General features: G+C 31.1%; 1 protein-coding gene, 1 long non-coding RNA gene and 1 pseudogene across 2 annotated transcripts; 1 reads left to right on the plus strand and 2 right to left on the minus strand.

Annotated features, from left to right (window-relative positions):
- Positions 1-4,562: 4,562 nt before the first annotated feature.
- On the plus strand, positions 4,563-5,123 carry LOC112702358 (uncharacterized). Its single transcript, XR_003154024.3, has 2 exons — positions 4,563-4,703; positions 4,808-5,123. It is a non-coding gene; the product is annotated as an uncharacterized lncRNA (long non-coding RNA).
- A 2,863-nt stretch (positions 5,124-7,986) lies between these two features.
- Positions 7,987-9,414, minus strand: LOC112702359 (uncharacterized). The gene is made up of 2 exons (XM_025753352.3): positions 9,137-9,414; positions 7,987-9,048 (listed from the first exon to the last, which is right to left on the minus strand). The coding sequence occupies exons 1-2, from the start codon at positions 9,176-9,178 to the stop codon at positions 8,203-8,205; spliced, it is 888 nt and encodes a 295-aa protein (XP_025609137.1). The 5' UTR covers positions 9,179-9,414; the 3' UTR covers positions 7,987-8,202.
- Positions 9,415-21,906: 12,492 nt separating this feature from the next.
- LOC112701088 (chaperone protein dnaJ A6-like) lies at positions 21,907-22,527 on the minus strand (annotated as a pseudogene).
- Between the last annotated feature and the right edge of the window lie 1,268 nt (positions 22,528-23,795).

A 23,795-nucleotide genomic window follows, 5' to 3' on the forward strand; every position in this document is an offset into this window, starting at 1 on the left:
CTTCTGAGTTGTTCATACTGAATTACTGAATTGCTGTTCTGTTTGTTGTTCATACTAAAATTGTTGTTCTGTTTGTTGTTATCTATAATATCTAAAAACTTGATCTGAAATTGCTTCTGGTTTATTATTATTATTAGTTATTTTTGAAAAATAAAAAATAAATTTTGAACTGGTTTAGTATGATTTATTACTTTTGTTTTCAAATCTATATATATATATATAGGAAATTGGTTTGTTAGCAGCAGGACAAAGTAGCACAATTACAGAAACATATGCAGGATAATTTATAACTAAAGGGTTTTTTAAACTAAATATAAAGAAATGGTTAAGGTCATTGATTACTAGAAGTTGTGCTATTGTTCCAACAATGATAGCTACTATAATTTTTAATACATCAGAGAGTTCATTGGATACTATGAATGAATGGCTCAATATGGTTAATTCAGATTCCTTTTGTACTTATTCCACTTCTTATATTGGTGTCTAAAGAAGAGGTCATGGAAACTTTAGAATAGGCCCTATTACAGAGGTAAGCTTTATTTGTATTCTAACATTTGTAGAATTGATTTTGATGTATACTGATTATGTTTGGTAATTTGTCTAAAAGTGATTTCTTTCTTCGAAAAAATAAATGATTCTAAATATATCATGTTATGATTTTGTGAAGTAGTATAGTAGTATTTTTTTTAATTGATTGAAAAAATGAATAAACCGAACCAAACCAAACCGATTTTAATTGGTTTGGTTTGATTTGAATGACTTCGATAAGAAAATCGAACCAACCGAACTGCAGTTTAATTAGACGATCGGATCGAATGACTTTTTACTTAAAAATCAAACTAAACCGTACCGCAAACACCTCTTAACGCAATAATGTTATTTGATGTTGCATTATAATTATTAGAAACAATATAAATATTAGATTATTCAATAATGTAATGAATGTATGAAAATAAGGATTAACATTTATAAAATAGAAGAGGAAAGGAAAAAGAAAGAATAAGAGATGGTTTCACCTAGATATCACACCACACTTATGTAATATTAAATGATTCTTTTTCAATACTTGACACATTTGCTAAAATTTAAACTTGGGTGCAACATATTAAGAAGCATATAAATTGACACCTGAATTAAGGCCTCAGCTGCAATTTCAGTCAAATACTCAAATTGAATATAATGTTTTTAATTTGGGTGAATTCTATGGTGTAAAAAAAAAAGATTTTCATACCTATAAAATATTTGTAGAATAACATAGAAAAGACATGTGGACATTTGTAACTGATTGATCAATAACAGAAAAGGCTGACATTATAGCTTATCGCAGTGATTAGTAGCATATTACCATAAAACTTAACAGTTTGATTTGAAATGTAATTACGGTTTTTTTATCATTTGATAGGCCAAATTTGTTTATTGAAAGAGTTTCTTGTTTGGCCAAAACCTCATGAACTACATAAGAGTTAAAGAATATTTAGGACGGATAAATTGTTCTGTATATAAAATCAAGAGAGCACAAGGCCAAAAATATATATCAAGGTAGCAAAAATGACTAATAATCTTAATAGGCCCACAATATTATTATCCTAGCAGTATATTAGAGTAAAAAAAAATATAAAAAAAACCAAAATGCAGGTCACGAAAATAAAAAAAGAATTTGTGATGATGGTGTATTATGGTTATCACAAATTAATTTCACCAAAAAATTTTTTGTAAATTATGGTTATCACAAATTAGGCTTTTTTATTATAATAAGCAAAAAAAATCATTATTTCCTCAAATACGCATGGATGATAATAATGCCAAGAATACGCAGGTTCATTTCAAGCCAAACACCCACAAAATGGGTTTGACCTCAAATTCACTCCAACCGCCCACAAAATGGGCCAGAGAATCTAACACAGCTCCAACTCAAGCCTAGCCTAAACGAAATGGCAAAAATCTGTGGTGGCGGCAGCGAAATGAGCATCTCAAGCTGGGTGACCACGAGTTGGACAAACTCGTGACCTGCGAACGCGAAATGGACCATCTCCTATGCGGCGCCCACGAGATGGTCACTTCAGTGGCGGCAGCAACGAAATGGCAAGACTGCAATTTTCCAGTGCAACAGTTCCCATACACGCATGCATTGGATGCATGGGGTGGCAAGCTTGGAAATTATGCATTGCTGTGTTTATATAAAGGACAGTTGGGTAGGGGACCAAGTGTTCTTCATGCAGTGAAAATTAGTGATAGAGAATGTTAGGAGTAGATACTTTCAATGCTCCGATGATAAGAAAACATCATCGAAACTTGTTGGTCAGATTTAATGTGCATTTTCTGATATGCAAACGAGTTGGCAACTGCAACGGACATTCTGTAAGTCAACTTCGTGATTTTCTTCTTTCCTATTAGACCGGTATTCATCAGGATCACGTTCTTCAGCTCCTCCAAAGACGTCTGCGGCGGGATCATTATCCACAGTAGATCATCACAAACAAATGTAACACCTTCAGATGTAACAGAAATTTCTCCATTAGGATATACGACAACGTACACATTTTCGGTGGCCATAGACACAACAAAATAGCATCTACAAAATGTTAAAAAGAAAGGAAACACATAGAGATAGGAGAGAGTTGCTTGAGATGAATATTTCGGTGAGACACCAAAAAATTCCAACCATGCTTTCAAACTGTCTTCCACGCCCCTTTATACAGCGAATTCCTGGCTCCATTTTGTGTGGAGTACAACTGCTATGGTTCCTTTTTGCGTCTGGCCATGCAGAGTTATCCAATTCGCATGTACCACCAGCAAATTGGCCCAATTCGCAGTTGCTGAGTTAGAGATGCCCATTTCATGGGCGCTGACCTTGAATTGAAATTCTGGCCCATTTCGTGGGTGGCTGGAGTGAATTGGAGGCCAAATCCATTTCGCGAGTGCTTGGCTTGAAATGGACCTACGTATTCTTGGCATTATTATCCTCCATGTATTTGAGGAAATAATCATTTTTTTTTTGCTTATTATAATAAAAAAGCCCACAAATTACTTCTATTTTGTTTTCTAAAATACAATTGGTATAACTTGTTTTCCAGGAATTATAGTTTGGTTTAATAGCGGTGTTTATATTTTTCAAAAATTTAAAAACCTAGTTTTATATTTAGTAAACTAAACCAAAAAGATAATATATTTATATTTGTAATTTTTTAAAGTTAACTTCTATTTATTAAAATTAAAAAAAAATCTAAAATAACTTTGTATATTAAAAAATATAAACATTTATCCTTATATTTATATTTATTATGATATTTTAAATTTTAAAATTATTTTACTAAATATAATTATTGTGTTTATATTTATTAAAAAAAAATTTTTAATTTGATTTATCCAACTTATATGCCTCAAGTTTTAAAAAGTTATTTTTGTTAAAAATTGATTTTAATAAATTACTTTCAAAAGTTAAAAATTTTACTAAATCAGCATTATATCTAAAAAGCAAAAAATATACAACTTTTTATAAATTGTAGTCTTTAGTAATTTCAGGCTAAATATTAAAATATGAAAAAAAATTATTCACTTAATTTTGCTATTCTGCATACTCATTTGTATTTATTTTTCAAGGGTGATGTTATTGCCTCTTAGCATAATCACGATGCTTTTTTATTGTTTACTATCATTTATTTCATTTTAAATTTATGATATTAGGTCTATAACTGATTTTTTGACAACTTTTTTTAAAATATTGGATGTTAACTTTTATAATAAAATTACTTTATAATATAATATCTTGTGAAAAAAATACTTTAATTATATAACTTATCCAAACACCAAATTATGGTCCCCCAATTTTAAAATTGGCATATTTATCAAAATCTACCAAATAGATAAATATTAAAAATGTAGTTCAGCTTTTTCTGAGGGGGGGAGGGGGAGGCAGCAGTTTAAAAATTTGATCCTTTTTTTTCACTAAATTTATGAAAAACATTGCATTCCACCCAAACATTGCATTTCACTATATTTAGTTTTACTTGGCCCATCAAAACTAAATTAAAAACTGAAATTATATTTTATCAAACTATTAATTTTTTAAATTTAGATCTTCTAAATTTTAAATTTATACTTTAGAAGATAAAATATGACTTTTTATCTTTAAATAATTTTTTTATATTTATTTTTGATCTTATTTATAAAATAAATGATGAGAGATTACACTTAATTTTTTAAAATAAAGTTCAAATTTTAAAGAATCAAAATTCTAATTTTTTAGTAATATACTGCAAATTACTGCAACAAATTATAATCTGTCTATCATTCCTGTTATTGCTGAACTATCAATTAGTTACAAATGTCCACATGTCCTTCCTATACTTTGCCACAAAGTATTCTATAGGTGTAGAAAATTTTTTCTTTCTACACGTAGAACTCGCCTTCTATTTGATTTTGGACTTGAAATGTAATGTTTCTCAAAAAGTAAATAATTGTAAATATTATGGGAAACGGTTTTTCGCATAACCGTGTAATTAGGGCCCAATTGGGTTAGGAAGGCCCATATAAGCCCAAAACAACCGTTGCTTTTACGTTTTAGGGTTCTTAGCTATAAATAGTTCGCAACCTCGCATCACGCACTTTCTATTCCTCTTGTTAATAACTCAGCTGCGTCAATTAGGGTTTTTCTCTTGAGGGAAAGAAGCAGCTTCAACCCTTTGTTCACCATGAGAGCTAAGGTGAGCTTCATTCTTCTATGTTTCTTCGCTTATTATTTTATTTAATTTTCCAATTACGCTTTGATAGTAAAATTGACGCTTGATTTGGACTTTGGTTTGTGCAGTGGAAGAAGAAGCGTATGAGGAGGTTGAAGAGGAAGCGCCGAAAGATGAGACAGAGATCCAAGTAGTGCGTTCTTCTCTCGGCATTCTATCGTAGTCTCTATTTTGTAACTGTCAAATGTAAGAGCTAGTAGTTTACCGTATTAGTCTCTCACGTTTGATATTTTGATGCTTAATTTCTGTGTCTCAAAATTTACATTAGCTTGAAAAATTCTTGCTACTATTCTGAGTTAAGAATTTTTTTTCTATTTATTTTTTTACATTTGAATTATTCTGGAATTTGCCTATATCTATTGCGATTATTAGAATTTCCGCTAAGGATTGCTTTTTGTTTATTTGATGAATTTGCGGTGCGATTGTGTACTTTGAAGTTTGATGCGAATGTTGATTTTTAGGATTTTTACTGAATAACACATTGACTGATATATAGGATCACGATAACTACTTAAACAGTTAAACCTATTACTTGAAAAAATATTCACATCTAAGGTAATGTTTTGTTTATTTCTGTAACGACTTAGACCTGTAGTACTCTCAATTGATTGTATATGAAATCAGATAAACGAATGAACGAGTACTCCGAACCCGCTATTTTTGTTTTCTCTGCTATATTCATTTTTAATCGGTAACCAAACCCTCTAAATGAAAATAAAAAGTAACGGATAAAGGAAGGTTGGGAATGAGGTTACTGAGTTACAGAGTTACATTGAAGCCTGTAATTTAGAACTGCCACTTTGACCCATAATAATCTCTGCTTTTGCTTCTTTGTGACCCTGATTTTATATTTTGGTTTTTTATGCCGTTTTCTCCAAATTTTTCCTATTGGATTATGATTGTTAACTGCATAAGGATTTTAAATAATTAACTTGATATAATTTATTTTTTAAAATTAAGACTTTTATTATTGTCTTAAAATTTCCTTAACGATCCAATTTATAACCCTACTAGAAGGGTTACGGATATGTAACGGAACTGCACGTATGGAAAACAAAATGCATGTGTACACTGAAATCTGTATTCTGATTTTATTGTATACTTACATAGTTGTATGGAAATTAGTATTAACTACTCAGAGTGCTTCATAAAATTCATATCTAATATTTTGAATTGTATTAGTAAATGAACCGATGGCTTTTGGAAATTTATCATTGGGTAGCCATAGAAATAATTTTATTTCGTTTCATACAACTGTAATACATGGTAGAAAGTATATTGCATTAATAATGATAAGATTGCGAACTCACCCAATTTACAAATAGTAGAAGCGTCTTAGTTAAAATATGACAAATTAACGTTTATACAAAGGTAGTATATGAGTTTCCACCGATGTTTTATGAGTTACTTTTTTAATTTTTTTGGTGTTCACGATATCATATATTCTGACCGGTTATGGATTAGGATTGTATTTAAGGGTTTGTTCTTGGTTAATAAATTATTGTATACATAAGGTGGAATTTAAATTTTCAATACTTACTTAAATAGATGAATTAGCTAATCACTTGAACAATCCAAATTAATTTTTGAGTTATTTTACGTCAAGTATTTCCTTTAAAATAACAATGTCAAAAAATTCAAATGACCAATTACTGAAGTAAGTTTGAACTTCTTAAATCACCTGGCCATAATACTCTATCACCAAATAACATACCTTCTAAATTTTCCATGAAATGTATGTTTGAATGGGATTTTCTTCACATCGGTTAATAGACGTATTAACCATACCACCAAAGGCACCAATAGATATAAAACCAAATATCAAACATACCACTATATATTAAAAAAAGACTATTATATATAGCTGAAATTTTATTTAGGCATTGTTAAGTGCCATTAAGAGGACTCAACAAATATTTAATAACAAAACAATCAAGGTGTACACAAAAAATTAATTATTGAAGAATACATATTGAAAGTAGAATGCACAATAAAAATAAATAGAACAGTATATGTAGAGAAATGCTAGATGGCGAATATAAGTTATTATTTTTTACTAGCAATTAGTCATTAATATTTAAAAATATAAATTAAAAGTATATTGATGAATTACTAGACTAAAAAAATTGGATTAATGACTAAAAATATTGACAAAAAAAAACAAACTTTGAACATTTCTCGTATATGTATTTATACATAAAAACATAGTGACTAATTTGATAAATGATTTTTGTGCACTTGCAATGCTCCATATTTCTAAAACCAAATTCAAAGTTTTAAATTTCTAATACAATAAACAACCATAATCCTAAAAGGATATTTTAGTTTTTTAAAAATTAACTAAAATGATATCTTCCTCTATTCCATTTGGTTGAACAACCTGTTATTGTGGAGAAAGGTGGGTGCTTGTGACTTTCACAACTACAAAGAATTTTGAACGCAGGTTTTGAGATCGTGTTAAGTATGGGATAAGTAAAAAATGTTGTGTTTGTTGTGCAGTGTTAGTTTTAGGGTATTTTTGTTTGTTTTCCATGATATGTTTCAGTCCTTCAACATAGATTGAAGCTTTATTTTTTTTTTTGGACATACACATTTACACACACTAAATTGAAGCTTCATTTAAGATATTTGTACCTAACTAGTTGTCTTTTCTAAAGTACATTAGAGAAGAGTTAACCCCACAAAAAAATTGATGCCCTAATTGAAGACCACAGAAAATATTTTCTACGAACCCCATAAATCTTACCATGGCAACAACCCTGTATCTGCACGTTCCCATGTCTATCCACCTTGGTTGCATGCACTATTGATCAGAAAAACAAAAACATAGGTTTGTGTACCATTTGTTTTTCACAAAAATAATATAGAAACGAAAAACAATTAGGCCACACAATTTAAATTTACCTTATTTAATTACAAGATACATTAAATAAAATTTAAAAAAATAAATTTTTGATTAATGTTTTTTTGTTACAAAATATTTACATGTACCAAATCAACATCCGTGAAGACCATAACACAGCAATCTTTTCCTTCATAGGCAAAATTGATCCACAAACTACCTCCAATGCATTCACTAAGATGAAGCCCGAAGAAAACAAAAATGATAACCGACGTAATAATGTTAATGTTGGGGTGAATAAATTAATCCCCACATGTGCATCTTCGTTAGTGATCACAATACTTTACTTAAAAAAAAAAACTATCTTAATACGATAGATACTTGTAAAAAAATTAAAAGTCTGAGTATCAAAGTCATAACAATGAGGTAGTATCCGTAATGGAGTGATTCAAAATCTACCATTACATTGACTAATATCATCATCCTAACTAAACAAATAAAAAACTAGGCATCTAGGCAACGGTTATTGAAAGGAATGAGCAAGAAAGTAAAATACAAATGTATACATGAAAAGAAGGAAAAGAAGAAAAGATATACATTATTAATATGTTTGTCTATTAATTAAAATTTTTTACTAGGTGGATCAGGGTCAAAGAGTGGTTGAGCCTTTTGTAAGCTTTGAATGTATCTCCTAACCTCTTCTGCTATCATGGGCCGCATCATCTTCATCAACCATGCATGCTCGCCGTACGGATTGACTTCCTCCTCCTTCCGCCACACTCCCTCTGCGCCCAAAGGCTTCTCTCCGGGCGGGAGCAAACTCAGTGTCGTCACGCCGCCTTCTTCTTCTTCTTCGGCCTTCCGCTTTTGGCGAACCTCCTCCTCCGCGTGACTGTCGACGGCAACTGCCGCCAAACACGGCTTCTTGATGAAATTCTGTGGCAACTCTAACTGCTCGCCCTTGCGCTTTTGGCAAACAAATGTTGGACTGAAATCTGATGACGACGACGTGGCGGCAGAAGAGAATCCGGATAATCCTCCGCTGGTGGAGGCGTCGGTGGCTGCCGCGGAGGGGAATCCGGCGCCGGAAAAGGCGACGGTTACACCTTTACGGCGTCGGAGGGTGGAGTTCCAGTGGTTCTTGATAGCGTTGTCGGTGCGGCCAGGAAGGAGTCTGGAGATGGTGGCCCACTTGTTGCCGTGTACGGCGTGAGCCTTAAGGATGATTTCGTCCTCCGCAGGGGTGAACGGTCGGTGCTGAACGTCGGGGCTGAGCTGGTTGCACCACCGCAGTCGGCATGACTTTCCCGATCGGCCCGGTATCCCGTTGCTTATGACGGACCAGTTCCGTGCTCCGTGCTGCGCCACCAGCTTCAGAAGCGTTGCATCCTCTTGAGGAGTCCATGACCCCTTGATTCGATCTGCTTCTTCGTCAAATTTGGTGTTGTCTTGGATCATCATCGCAACCTGTTCGATGAAATTCCAGAATGAGATTAGTATGGTATATATCTGTTAATACCAAAGATAATTGGTAGAGTTGGAGTTGGCATTGAACCTTGAACAGCGCTTTTCTTTTGGATGATTTAGTTTGGGGCATGGGAGTTTTAAAACATGTTAGTTATTTTTGGAAGAGGAATGGGTTTTAGATGGTTAGGGAGATTCATAATAATGGGAGAGGACGTTATAACTGCCGCACTCTTTTCTAACTGACTCAAATAACGCCATTTCCTATAAACTAGAAACTCTAACAAGCTTTGGAGATATACATATTACATACGTCATGTTAATTAATTTTAATTAGTTGGGATGAATAACATTTTTCAAGACTGTGGCAGTTAGGATGGACTATTCTTCACTTTCTATATACATTATATTAATTTACTTTGACTATGTAATTCCTATTTTGTTTGGTGCATAAATGGGATTTAATTGTTGTATTTATTCTTGATGTGTGTGAAAGGAAGGAGGCTAACTAACTGATGGGTAGGTCAAAGTGGAACATGAGGGTGGGAACGGTCATCGGTTATTAAAGTGTAGGAATATATGGTTATGACTAAGGGGATTGATGTGTTTCTAAGGATGTAGTAACTGCATGATTTTGTTGCAGTTAGAGATGCACAACAGTACAGAGTACATACTGGGGATAAGAACATATTTTAAACTTCAAAAATAAGTTATTTTTCAGTTATTCTCTTATTTCCAATTTTATCCTCCATATATTTAACTATTTTCATAACAGATCATGTCACATATTTAATTATGAAAAATATTACATGTACAAATTTTTTTTTTGTAAATTGAACTAACTCTAACCAAATTAGAAGTAAAATTTGGTTAGATGAAATTACCCAATCATTAACAAAAGTATCTAATTAAACTTTAAATAAAATTATCTTTTATATTTATTAATAACAAAATATATTTAAAATATTTTAAATTATAACAAAAAATAATTTTGTTAGAAGTGACAAAAAAATTGAAAAGTTTTTCTATTGATAAAAAATTTCAATCAGTATAAGATCACCAAATTTTAAAAATAAAATATTTTATTTTTTAATTATGTTTGTAAAATATTTAATTGAAATCCTATGATTGTCACATTAAGTTAAAAAGATTATTATATTGTTTAATTTAATTTTAATGAGTATATATTTTGTATTTTGATATATATTCTATACTAATGACTTATGTTATGAATTACCTGAAAATAAATCACAGGATCCACAGTTTCTCTATTGGTTCTTCATGGTGGTTGGCTTCACAATTCTGATCTGAGTTAAAATTGATCTGAGTTAGAATTTTAAGGATGTGTTACCTGAAGAAGCATGTGACTCTCCTTTATATAGGTTCAATCAAGGTATTTTATCTTCTAGTTGGTTCGGAAGTAATTAATATTAATATTTAAATTTAAATATCGGTTGATGACATGCCGACTTGTCAAGTACCAGAACGGTTGGGCCTGAGGAACCAGCTGGACTTTGGGGTCAAGTTCTCTTGGCCTCTTGGGTTCGAAATTCGGATTCATAAGTAATAACTTATTTTAATAATTAATTTTAATGTAGATCTAATATAGTTTAATAGAAATTTCATAATGGAATGAGAAAGAGATTCTGAAAGTGGAATTAGAAATATTTCAAGTTTAACTAACTCAAAGGAAGGAAGATTTTTTTTCGTGGTCTTTTTCCGTGAACTCATTTATTTTGTAGCTACTAGCTAGAGACTAGTAGAGAGAAGGTTAGTTATATGAAGATGAGAGCAGGGCAATTTGGTTTTGTAGTCTTGTAGTATATGGGCAGTGACAGATTTAAAAAAATTTTGTAACGGAAGTAAAAATATAATAAAATTTAGGTATAAATATTTTTTTTAGACTTTTTATAATACTCAATATGTTTAGGATTATTCTATTATGAATTTGAATTTTATTAAGAGTTTGTAATTGGTTAAAAAGTCACTACATATACAAGATAGAATTCAAACTCTCAATACTTACTTAGGTGGATAACAACTAAGCTGATCACTCGACCAATTTAAATTTGTTTAAATATATTTAAAATTTTAAATTATAACTATCTATACATATTGATAAAAACTAAAAATATACACATAATTACTTATTATAGTATTTAAAATAATAAAAAAAATAATTTTACACCCATAATATAATATTCAGAATAATAAAAACAATAATTTATAATGCCTTTCTTTTTATTTTTAATATGATAATATTAATTTTTATATATATTTTTAAAAAATTAATTTATTTTTTATTATCTCATATTTAAATATTTAACTGTTAGGTCTATTTAATATAGTATTTATAGTATAATAAATTTTTTAACCAAAATAATTACTATAATCAAGATTATTTTAATAATAAATATTAATATAATATATTAATAGATAGATAATATATTTTTTATCTTAAATAATTTTAAAAAATTATTAATAATTTAAGTTGTATTTAATTAAAAAATTAAATTTTAATTTAATTATTAACTAATTAACTAATATAATAAAATTAATTATTATTTTTAAATTTATTTATTTATTTTTTATTATTATATGTTAAATTTTAAAAAAAATTAACATAAAACAGAAGAAAATTATTTATATTTTATTTTGAGATAAATATAATATAAAAAAGTAAATATATATATATATATTATTTTTTAAAAAATTTTGACGAGGCAAATGTCCTCTTTGTATTGCATGTAGGTCCGGCCGTGGGTATATGAGTGGGTGGGTGGCTAGGTGGCATAGTAAAAATCTAAAAATGTGTTTGGATAACTATAAAACTTTAATTGTTAAATTTCATTTCTTATTATTTATTTTTTTTTTTTTGTTTATTTTTAAGTGATAGATTTCTTCAATATATTTTTTGCTCGTGGTTTTTTTTCCCTCGCCAACGTTACTTATAACGAAAATTGAGTAGAAAGAAGGTTGAGGTATATATATGGACATCAAATTGCATGGCAAATTTGGGGTCATGTTCAATGGTTTACTAGCTAGTAAGGTGGGGTTGGAGTTGTTTTAATTTATATTATTTGTTCAGGACTTGAGGTATCTAAGTATCTTTGTATTCTTTAAATACAAAAGTATAATATCTTTTCATATAGGTATCCATCATATCACATTATTACTATGGGATCAAATCAGCTAACCATGCTGTTCAAACCCGTCGTCTTAAATTTATGATAAATAACGAGTCTTGCTTCGACCGGCACTCGCTAACATGCTGTTAATGTTTTGTACCATGAAAAAGATGGGTACGTACAACGGTTACGTAATATATGAATAATTAAAAAAAAAATAAGTCAATAACACACTAAACTATTAATAATTAAGAGGAATGCACTCAGATAAAGACGTTAAAAATATTTTTTTTTAAAGATATTTTTTATTAATCAAAAGTTAACACATATAATTCATTAAGTTATGTTATTTTTTGTCAAAGTTAAAGTTAAACAAATTAATTTAAACGAAAAAATAGTGAATCAAATCTTGAATCGGTCTAAATTAATATTATTTTTTAGTTACTAAAAAACATCTTTAAAAAAAAAGGACGTTTTAGACGTCTTTATCTAAATGCCTCTTCAATTAAGATTGATCTAGCAGTGAAGGAGTGAAGGGTTGAATATATAGTATATTTGAAATCCTAAATTTCTCATCGTCATAACAAAAAAAAACAAGAAACAAAAAACTAAACACCTTTTAGTATACACAAATTTATTTAGGTTTTGAAAATATTAATTTTAAAGAAGAAATTAAGATTAGAATTGTTTAATTTTTGTGTAAAGCATAAATTTAAAACTCTGAAAAAATTATTAGAAATTCTAACTTATTTTCTTTTATCTCTAAATAAATAATTTTTTAATTTTTTATTTTTTAATGTTTTAAAAAATTATGTATTTAAATTTTTGTTCATTTAAGTATTAGCGGAATAGTAAGAAAGATAAATTAGATTTTCAAATTATTGCTCTTTCTATGTAAACTATATAAGAGAGTACGTCGTTCTTAACTTTAGGGAAATAATTTGTTATTATCTTCTGTGGATGTGTATTTTCTATTTTGGATTAACTAATACTCAGTTTGGATATCCAAAAGAGTTAGAGCGCATAGCCTATCCCTAAAACAATTGTGTATACAAATTAAAAAAATTATTAACACAAAAGTCAATGTTAAAATAAGGTTATTTTACGAAGAAAAACACTATATGCTGAATATTTTTGTGTAAATAGTCAAATTTATCTTTAAAAGATTATTCGTTATTTAAATTAGTTTTTAAAAAATTTTTTAATCAATTTTATTTTTTAAAATTTTTTAAATTAATCGCATTAGTTCTTCTATCATTTTCTTTATTGGTAGTGCCAAAATTTGTTAATTTAATGTAGCATGTATTTAATATAGTATGTTAAGTGATACTATAACATACATAGGTGTCTTAATTGACATTAGCTGATAAGTTTCTAAAATTAGATTAAATCAAAACTTAATTGAGGGGACAATTTCAGGCATTAGAATCCCTATTTGAGATTGATTTGATCTAATTTCATAAACTTATTATGTTAGCTGCTAATTAGGACTACTAGGTATGTGTTATAGTATTACTTAACGTGTCATATCAATAAATTTTGATATTATTAGTAAAAGAAGTAATGGAGGAACTAAGATAAATTTAATTAAAAAAATCTTTTAAAATTAATTTAAAAAATAAATGATCTTTTAAAAATTAATTTGACTATTTATTTAATATTTTTAACACCCAATATAAAAATACAATTGTTACTAATGAATTACATATTTAAATTATTTTTTAACTAACAAAACAAAAGGATTCATGTATAGTTGTTAAAAAAATACTAATATCAAAACAATATTTATTATAAAAAGAGCTATACGTAATGAGATTATTTCATGAAAAGATACTGGAGTAGAAGTTTTTGGTAATTAATATTTAATAAAATTTTTAAAAATTTTAAAACATTGATTTTGGCCAAAACAAATAGCATGCTTTTTGGTGAAAAGAAAAGGTATCCCAAAGCAAGATGTTTATACATACATATATAGTCAGATAGCTTCTTACAAAATTCTGCGTTAAACATGTAAGCCTCTAAAATTTGTTATTATATTAAGGTTTTTAAACTTTGTAAAAATAAAATATATAAATTCTTATCTTAGTCACACCCATTGTTTTAAATTAAAAAAATAAGTTCTAAAAAATATGATAGAAATATTTATATATCTTATGAATTTTATTGTAATAAAAATTTTAAAGACAAAAATATTAGATGCAAAATTTTTTAAAAACTTATTTTAATATGTACTTTTTTATTTAATTGGATTGTAAATCAAGAGCTACTTGAATATTTGATAACATTAAACAAAAATAGTTGCAACAAACACAACATCTAACTGCAACTAAAAGTGGTAGGTTAGTTAGTTAGAAACTTAGAATTAACAAGAAAACAGGCAAGTAGTTAAGGGTTGAATAAGGGATGATTTCACCCATGAGGCGGCTAATTACTAAATAAATATTAAAAGATTTTTCTACCTATAAGAATGAGCTTATTTTAAAGAATAATTTGCATTAAGAATCGATACCAAAAAAGAATGCTCACCAAAAAAAATAAAAGAAAAAAAATGATGACAAAAATAATATCTAATATTTTGATAAGGCAAACAGCCAAACACTGCCTTCCTCTTTCCTACCCTTTGAGGACTTGCCTCATGCATTGAATGAGTTGAGGGCTCGAGGCAATAGTTCTAGTTAAAAGCTGAGTTTGAGTTACAAATAAAATTTGGTCTAAAGTGGCTCACCTTCGTCTTTAACTTATTGATAAAATTCAAATAAATACATGTGTTTTCCTGTTTTTGATCAATATGATTAGAATACGTATTTTATAAAAGGATTACCAATATAATATAAAAAAAAAGTATAGGGTACCAATATATTATCTGTTAATTTATTGTCAATAATAATTAATTATTATATTTTAAATATATGTATAAAAAAACACATCCAAAAAATACATTTATAAAAGGCACTTCTATTAGATACAACTATAAAAAAGATATTTTTATTAAATATATTTACAAAGATACTTTCATTAAACATAACTACAAATAAGAGTTGCTAGAAGTTAATAAAATCCTTGTTAGAACTTAGACTAGATTTTAATATTTTAGGCTTTTGGATGAACCATTCAACACAATTTGAGCCGTTGAATTCTCCATTTATTTATTTATTTTGAATTAGACTTGCTTACTAAATAAACAATTTTTGGACTTGTTTTTAGTAATAATAAAAAAAGAGAAATATTTAAAAATTATTAAATTTTATTATTATTATTATTATTTTTAGTCATTAATTTAATTTTTTTTAATTTAGTAATCTAATAATATATTTTAACCTATATTTTTAAACATTAATAATTAATTAAGGCAAAAAATAATAAATTTTAAAAGTCCTATAATATTTTTCATAAAAAAATAGTTAAAAAACTTAAAATTCTTAATTTATTTATTCAACCATTTAACATTTAGTTTTTAGAAGAAAAAATTCTTTAAAGAATAAAAATACATCTTACATTCTGATATTCATTCATAATTCAACCATAAACTAATCTACGAAACTAAATTTTAAATTCAATGGCCTATAAATGTTGAGTCAAGATTTGATTTGATATTTTGTGATAATAAACATAATTGATTATTTTCAATTATTAATCATTATGATGAGTAATGTAGAAATCAATCAAAAATAACTAATCAAACAAGCTAGAATTATGCAAACTAGCAATATTAATGAGAATATCGTTAAGAACTTAAGATAATATCAAGCTTATTTTTAAAAAATGTTGTACTATCAATACAACAATTGATACCGTTAAAGATCAAATTCATGAGTGATTGGATAGTTGTTGCCCATTACAATTAAGCTAAATAAGGAAAGGATTTCCATTCAAAGTCAACGGCTAAAAGCATTGATATGTGCTTGATGAAAAAGAAAATTACTCCAACTAACATTCAAGAAGAGATATGAAGCTTTATATATTGATGAATCATCTAAGAAGAAAGCAACTAATTCATAAATATGATCGAGCGCCGTTTATATTTTTTCACGTGAGGAGTATATATTTTTAACTTGTTCTGCTAGAAGTTTTTCCAAAATAGAATTCTTGTACTGTCTAGGTCAATGTTTGATTTTATCAATTCTTTTCTTTAATCTTTTCCTTATTCCCTTCTTTATTCCTTCCCTTTAATTCGTTATGAGAGTTCTTTCATAAAATTATCGCGGTTTGGAATGACTCCTGACAGTTCATAACTTTAAAGGGATGTGTCAATCCCACTCTTCCGAGATCGTATTTTTATGTGAAACAAAAAAATTAATCTCGTCTGGTAGAAAGTAAGTTGAGATCTTGTTATTTTACGGATTGGAGGATTGTTAGTTCGACAGGTACAACTGCTGGTGGATTGACTTTAGCATGTAAAGAGGGCACAACAGTTGAGATTCTTCCTGAAAAAGAGTTTTTTACAGTTGCCAAAGATCATGCTTTGAACTGTTCTTGGGGGCTAATTGGGGTACATTTAAATAGCTTGAATGAGATTCGATCTACCCAATACATAGAACTTTTCTCTTTTGTACAAGGTTTCTTTGAAAAAGTTATAATTATGGGTGATTTTAATGCTATAGTGAGCCTCGATGAGAAGGAAGGAGGAAGGTTAAAACCAGCTTCATCTATTTCTGAATTTGTGAATTTTATTAATGATGGTGGACTGAAGGACTTGGGTATGATTGGGAGAAGATTCACTTGGACTAATAGGCGACGAGAGCAGGACCAAATTAGGGAGCGGCTTGACCGTGCACTTGCAAACGGTGAGTGGATAGATTGTTTTCCATCAGCCTCGCTGTCTCGACTCGCAGAAAATGGTTCAGATCATGCGCCTATCCTCGTTGATACAAATCCGATCATAGAAAAATCTATTTAGAGGTTTAAGTTTCAGGAGAGATGGTGTGGTTTAGAAGAAATTCGGTTAATTATCACGGAAGCTTGGAAAGAATGGGTGAATGGCTCAGTAATGTTTGTTTTGGCTAAAAAATTGAAGCATTGTAGGCACCGTATTGTTCAATGGCAGCAGCAGAACAAATCTAATTCGAAGAAGGACATTGGTGAACTCACATCTCAGCTTGAAATTCTCAGAGAGGAAGATATTACAGGGGGGAATAGGTTGAAGCCTTAGAAAATAAACTTGAGGATGCTTACTTTTGGAAGAAAAGCTATTGGAGGGAGAAATCTCGTGTAAAGTGGCTAAAAGAAGCGGACAAAAATACAAGTTTCTTTCACCAATCATTCCAATAAAAAATCTGGAGAAATAAAATTTGGAAACTAGAAAAGAATGATGGTACGTATGCTACCACCCGTGAGAAAATTGCACAAGTAGTTGAAACATACTTCAAGGATATCTTCACATCGATTAACCAAGCTAATTCGGCACATGCATTCGAAGATTTTGAAACCAAAGTTTCAGCAACCATGAACAGAAAATTAACTAGACCGGTCAGTTTTGATGAGATAAAACGTGTGGTCTTTAGTGTTCACTCCAGAGCGCTCCTGATGATGATGGATTTACGGCTAAATTCTTTCAATTCTACTGAAGTTTAGAAGGGGAAGATGTTTTTAAGGTTGTCTGCAGTTTCATTGTCAGTGGTAGACTACTAAAGAGCTTCAATCATACACAAATATGTCTCATTCTTAAGATTCTTGATGCAAAGAATATGACACAAGTTAGACTTATCAGTCTTTCCTCAATTGTGTATAAGATTATTTCTAAAGTACCAGTCCATCGGCTAAAGAAATTTATGACTTCCCTAAGCCCTAATCAAAGTGCCTTCATTAAGGGTAGATTGATTTCAGACAATGTCCTAGTCGCTCATGAATGTATGCACTATCTAAAGACAAAGAAGAGGAGTCTATCTAGTAAAATGGCTGTTAAATTGGATATGAGTAAAGCCTATGATAGTGTTGAGTGGCATTTTCTTTGGTTCATTTTGGAGAAGCTGAGATTTGAATCTAGGTGGATTGGTTGGATACAGGAGGTGGTGACTACAGTTTCTTACTCTGTCGTTGTTGAAGGTCAACCTTTTGGTTTTTTTTTTTAAACCAAATAGAGGTATCCGTCAAGGAGACCCTCTATCTCCACACATTTTTCTTTTCTGTGCAGAAGGATTATCCTTTTTGCTAAACAAGGCAGAGCAAAATGGTCTCATTGAAGGTATTCAGATCAACCGAAAATATCTTACTGTTAATCATTTATTGTTTGCGGATGACTCAATCTTTTTTTGCAAAGCATCAGAAACAGTTGTAAAAATATTCTCAATCTTCTTCAGTCATACGAGGGGTTCAGTGGCCAAAAAATTAATTTGCATAAATAAGCTCTATTCTTAAGTAATAATACTCCTCTCGTTGCTCGATTACTATTAGCTCAAAAATTGAAAATTGATCATATTGGTGCACAGGATAAATATTTGGGTCTTCCATCTACAGTCCAAAAATAAAAAAAGTCCACCTTTGGAGAAATCAAGGACAAGGTGAGGAAGCGAGTTCAAGGGTGGAAAAGAAAACTTCTCTCCTCTACAGGCAGGCATGTTCTAATCAAAGTTATTGGGGAGGCTATCCCAATTTATTCATTATCATGCTTCCGTTTTCCTGACACTTTAACTAGGGAGATTCACAACATACTCTCCCAATTTTTGTGGGGTCAAAAAGGTATAGAGCGAAAAATGGCATGGGATAGTTGGGATACTATGACAAGACCAAAATTGAAAGGTGGACTAGGTTTTAAGGACTTAGGGGCTCAAAATTTGGCGCTATTAGCAAAACAATGTTGGAAAGTTATCTCTCAGCCACAATCACTCCTATCTAGACTCCTCAAAGGTAAATATTTTCGATACAGTTCTATAATGAATGCAGAGATCGGAACAATACCTTCGTGGGGATGGCGTAGCATATTGGAAGGGCGTAAGGTTGTTGAAAAGGGGTTGGTTTGGTGAGTTGGTGATGGATCCAGTATCCGAATCTTCAATGATCCTTGGCTTGCTCTTCCACATCCTTATGTTGTTTCTTCATCTGAAACTTCTAATCTACAAATCAGCCACTATTGATGGTCAAAGACTTAATACTTTCTAATGGTCAGTGAAATCAAACTCTAATTAGAAGTATTTTTTTCTGAGGACACTAGTTAACGTGTGCTAGCAACAACAATTGGGGGTGGAGAAGATAAAATTTATCGGTCCTTAATAAGAGTGATTTGTATGAAGTGAGTACTAGGTACCGTATGACTTATGGGTTCTCGCATCCTCCCATTGAACTTTACCCAGTGAGACAACAAAATTTGTGGCGAGAACCGTGAAAGCTGAAAATATCAGGGAAGATTAAGATTTTTCTCTGGAGGGGCTTCCATGAAAAGCTTCCAGTGCTGCAAAAGCTTCATCATCGCATCCCATCGATTCAACCTATCTGTCAAAGATGCCTACCATTTCCAGAAATAATCAATCATTGCATCTTCCTTTGTGTAAAATCAAAGGAAATTTGGTCAAAAATGGGCTTATCAGCTACTAGAAAGAGCATCGAAGACTCTGATTTCTATGTTGAGTGGAACTTGAGAATGGGAGCCTTGTGTACCCAATCCAATAGCTCCTCTCGGAGAATGATGATGATGATTTTGAGCTGGTCCTTATGGAAGACTAGGAACAGGTTCATTTTTGATAATGTATCAACTAGCGTGGAAGAGATAATGGCGTTGGCTTTGAAGCTGTAGAAAGAGTTTCAACAAATTTCCACTTCCTAATTGATGAGCACTTTACTTTTTATCTCTCTTATTAGATTATTATATGATGTTACCTCTATAGTAGAGCATTGAGAGTCTCCCATTTCTTTTATTTGTCCCATATATGGACACCTATATGTTTCTTTCATTTCATGAATGGAATTATATGACTTTGGAAAAAAAATTCATACATATGATCAAAGACATCTTTAGATGAAGAAAGAAAAATTGGACTATTCCTTTTGTGAATACTTATAGGAAAGGTAACAATTGTGCTGATTGTCACAGTGTAAAAGTCTGAATCTAGATTTAGGATTTTACTTTTGGGACACCCTTCCTAGAAAGGTGGTTAAATTACTATTAGATGCAAAGTTTTAAAAACCGGACCGATCATCGAATCACTCTAACTACTAGTTTATTAATTTACTGGTTCAATCTTAGTCTAATCAAAAAACTGTTTTATAATAAAATAATAAAAAAAATTATAAATAAATATCCTAAAATATAATTATAATCTAATATAAACTTTAAAATGTCTTCTAAATTTAGAGTACTACATCAACCAAAATATAACATAAGCTTTGATCTCATCAATTATTAACAATTTAAGATTCATTAGTCATTGTATCACTATTGAACTCATTAATATAATTACAACAAAAAAATTCTACTTATTATCCACAGATATATTATTATCACCAAATACTTTTTTATTAATACTATCATCTATAACTGAAATTGTAAATTATAAAATGTATTAACAATCTTTAAACTTATCAATTTAAATAGAAGCTCATTAAATTAAAAGACTGATTAATTTAATTGAGTTAATCCAATTCACATATTTCTTTATTGAACTAAAAGAAGGCCACTACCTCCCAATGCTTCATCCGAAACAAGGCATTGCTTCTTCCATTTGAGAGGTGCATTTGCAGATTTTCAAGTGCTTCGTTTTTAGATAAAGGTACAGCAGGTGAGCACAATTAGAAATAAGTTAACCTTATCCGAAATAGTGGCCTCAGTGACATTTGAGTTTTATTAGACATGCTTTTTTTATCCAGTATAACAGTTAGTGACATGACATAATGGAAGTTCAAAGGTAAAATGATTGACCCCAATTTTTTATGCTCGAAGCTTGCAATAAGAAGACTAATGATAGGTTCTTCCAAGTATGTACGACAATGCATATTAATGATGTCATTGAGAAACCTACGAAAAATTACACAATATCATCCCCATTTTCATAGTTCTGGCCACTAACTTTCAATAGCCGTGGAGCGAGACGGAGAGCAGGATGACAGCGAGCAGCTCGAATAGAAAAGCCGCTGGAGGATAGACACCGAGCCGAGACAGAACAGAGGGTTTGGGACAGGGCGAAGAGGGAAGCCGTGGACAACCACGGACGACACTGGTGGAACTGTGGAAGAGGCTAGGGTTTTAAGCACTTTTGCTTTTCCTTTTCTTTCTAAAATGGACGAAATCACCTACGAGGGGGTTGTGCGTTGGGGGGAAGTGGGGAACACGCATACTTCATTTTTTTTTTTTTTGAATTTACCAAACCGTTCGTTTAGGAAGAACCGACCAGTTTTTGGTTTGGTCCAACCAGCCAGTTCCTGATCGATTTAGCAGTTTTTGTCCGATTCTATCCTGAGTAGTGGTTTTAGATATAGGATCGGACCATTCACATTGCCGGCTTTTGATTCGACATATCAGTTTTCAGAACCATAATTAGAGAGATAATAGACAAAATCGTTCTTGAAAGATACATCGATATCCATTTTCGTCTCCAAAAGATAAAATTAATCAAATTCGTCCTCGAAAGATAACCAACCTGGTCGCTTTAGTCCTTCCGTCATCTCCTGCGCTAAGGTGGCTAACGCTGACTAACATGCCCTATTAACTGCCAGCATGGCACTCGCTTAGTGTACCCTTTTGTTGCTGATAAGTTTATTCGATCAATTCAAATCAGTCCCTAAGTCCATGAACCCTAATCCCAAATCACACTTGAGGCATGGATTGCTCATCATCATCATTATCATATGCCTCGTGGTAGTGTTGTTGTTGCTTTTTTTTTCATCTCATTCTTCATGTTGATATCATGTAATGTGGTCTCCTCCCACTCATCTATCTCCATATCTGTCAACTGCTTGCTGTATTTTTGAGGTCTCTAATAATCGGCATTGGTCGGGGGAAAGGAACCCTGAGTCTGGGAAATCCACATTAAACTTGATGTAAAGACAACCCTTCATGAACGGCTTATTGTGTTGTGGCATTCCCTAATCATTTATGGCTTTTTGTTGGCCTACATTACAGATTTTATAAGTTATTTGTGAATCAAAACTACGTTTATAAAATGAAATTCCAGTGAAGCACAATCCCAAAATTATCTATAGATAGTACTTGGTTTGATGACTTCTCCAGAATTTGACTTGATCAATAGTTGTCTCCCGTCAAGATGGTGACAGTAAACTAAAAGCCACAAAAAACCTCGGTCAAGTTGAGATTGCGCTCAATATAGAGGTCATCATGCTCTCGTTTGAATCGTGGGTGCTCCTTCACTTGTAAGACAAAAACAAGGTCTCATGTGATTGTGTCAAGATGCAAAAGGTTCGCATGCATTAATTTAAGAAGGGTAAAGGACAAATTCGTCCCTGACCTTTTAAATCGTGGCATTTTAACCCTCTCAGGATTGGAAAATACAAAACGATCCCTCACCCATCAAAACGCCGTACAAATCGGTCCTCCCGTTCAATTCGGTGTCCAACACGTAACGAAATCTGTTTAGCTGGCGCCTATGTGGCGTGTATATGCGTACATGTCTTCACGAGGGTGGTAACGGGGTTGACGTGGTGCTAGTGGAGAAAGTAAAGGGATATTGTAGTCCTTAAGGTTTAGGACGATGTCGTTTTGGTTTGTGCCCTATTTGTTCAAATGGAACCCTGTCGCTATAGCCGTTGTGATTTGTGTGAGAGGTTGGGGTGGTGGTATTGCGGAGTGGTAAATGGCCAGCGATGGAGCTTCATCCAGCGGAAGACGCGTTCCACTACCGTCGACCATAAAATGTGTGGAAGCTGCAGATTGTTCTTTGGATGTCCATTCTTTAAGGTAAGTTGGTGGTTTTATTTGATTGATTTTGATTATACGGGCGTAAGAAGAAGTTATTTATTTTGATTATAAGTTGGTGATTTTTTGTTTTGCCATGATGAACATGCAGCTGAAAAATTCCAGTCACTGCAAGTTCTTCTTATGGCTGGATGACCATGTTTCAACAGTAAGAGTTCTGGACAAGTTTATGACTGAGAACGAGGTTGATGATCTGAAGCTGTATCTTGGAAAGAAGGTGGTGGAACAGAGACTCACTGATTTGGAGAAGAAGATGTTGCATCTAGAGAGGAAGGAGAATGTTAATTTGTATTTGGTTATTGTTATTGTGGTTAGTGTAATTTTGGGTTCTGTTGTTGCCAAACTTGGCTGAAAAGTGGAAAAGCAGTTTAAATTATGCCTTTAGAACACAAGTGTTGTATTAAGTTATCCTTTGATGAATGATGATATGCTGTTGCTGTAACATGTTGGAGTTGGGTGGGTATATGTAATATGATGTTGATGGGATTAGAATAAAAAAGACATAAAATAGTTTGGATCATTTAACATTGAACCAAAGTTTAAGTTCGATGGATTACAATCCTAACAAAACATGATATGCAGTCTGATAACAGTTCACAACCTTAGCATCATAGTTTTGCCAAAAAGACACCACAATGTATAACAAACGAAAATAAGTTTCATCCAAGTTTTATATCAGACTCATAAAATATCAACATCATTTTTTGGAATTGTTGACTCCTGGGGTGGGGATGAACTGAAACATCCTTTTAGTTCCACTGCTT

Source organism: Arachis hypogaea, chromosome 7, assembly GCF_003086295.3.
Source record: "Arachis hypogaea cultivar Tifrunner chromosome 7, arahy.Tifrunner.gnm2.J5K5, whole genome shotgun sequence".
Taxonomy (NCBI): Eukaryota; Viridiplantae; Streptophyta; class Magnoliopsida; order Fabales; family Fabaceae; genus Arachis; species Arachis hypogaea.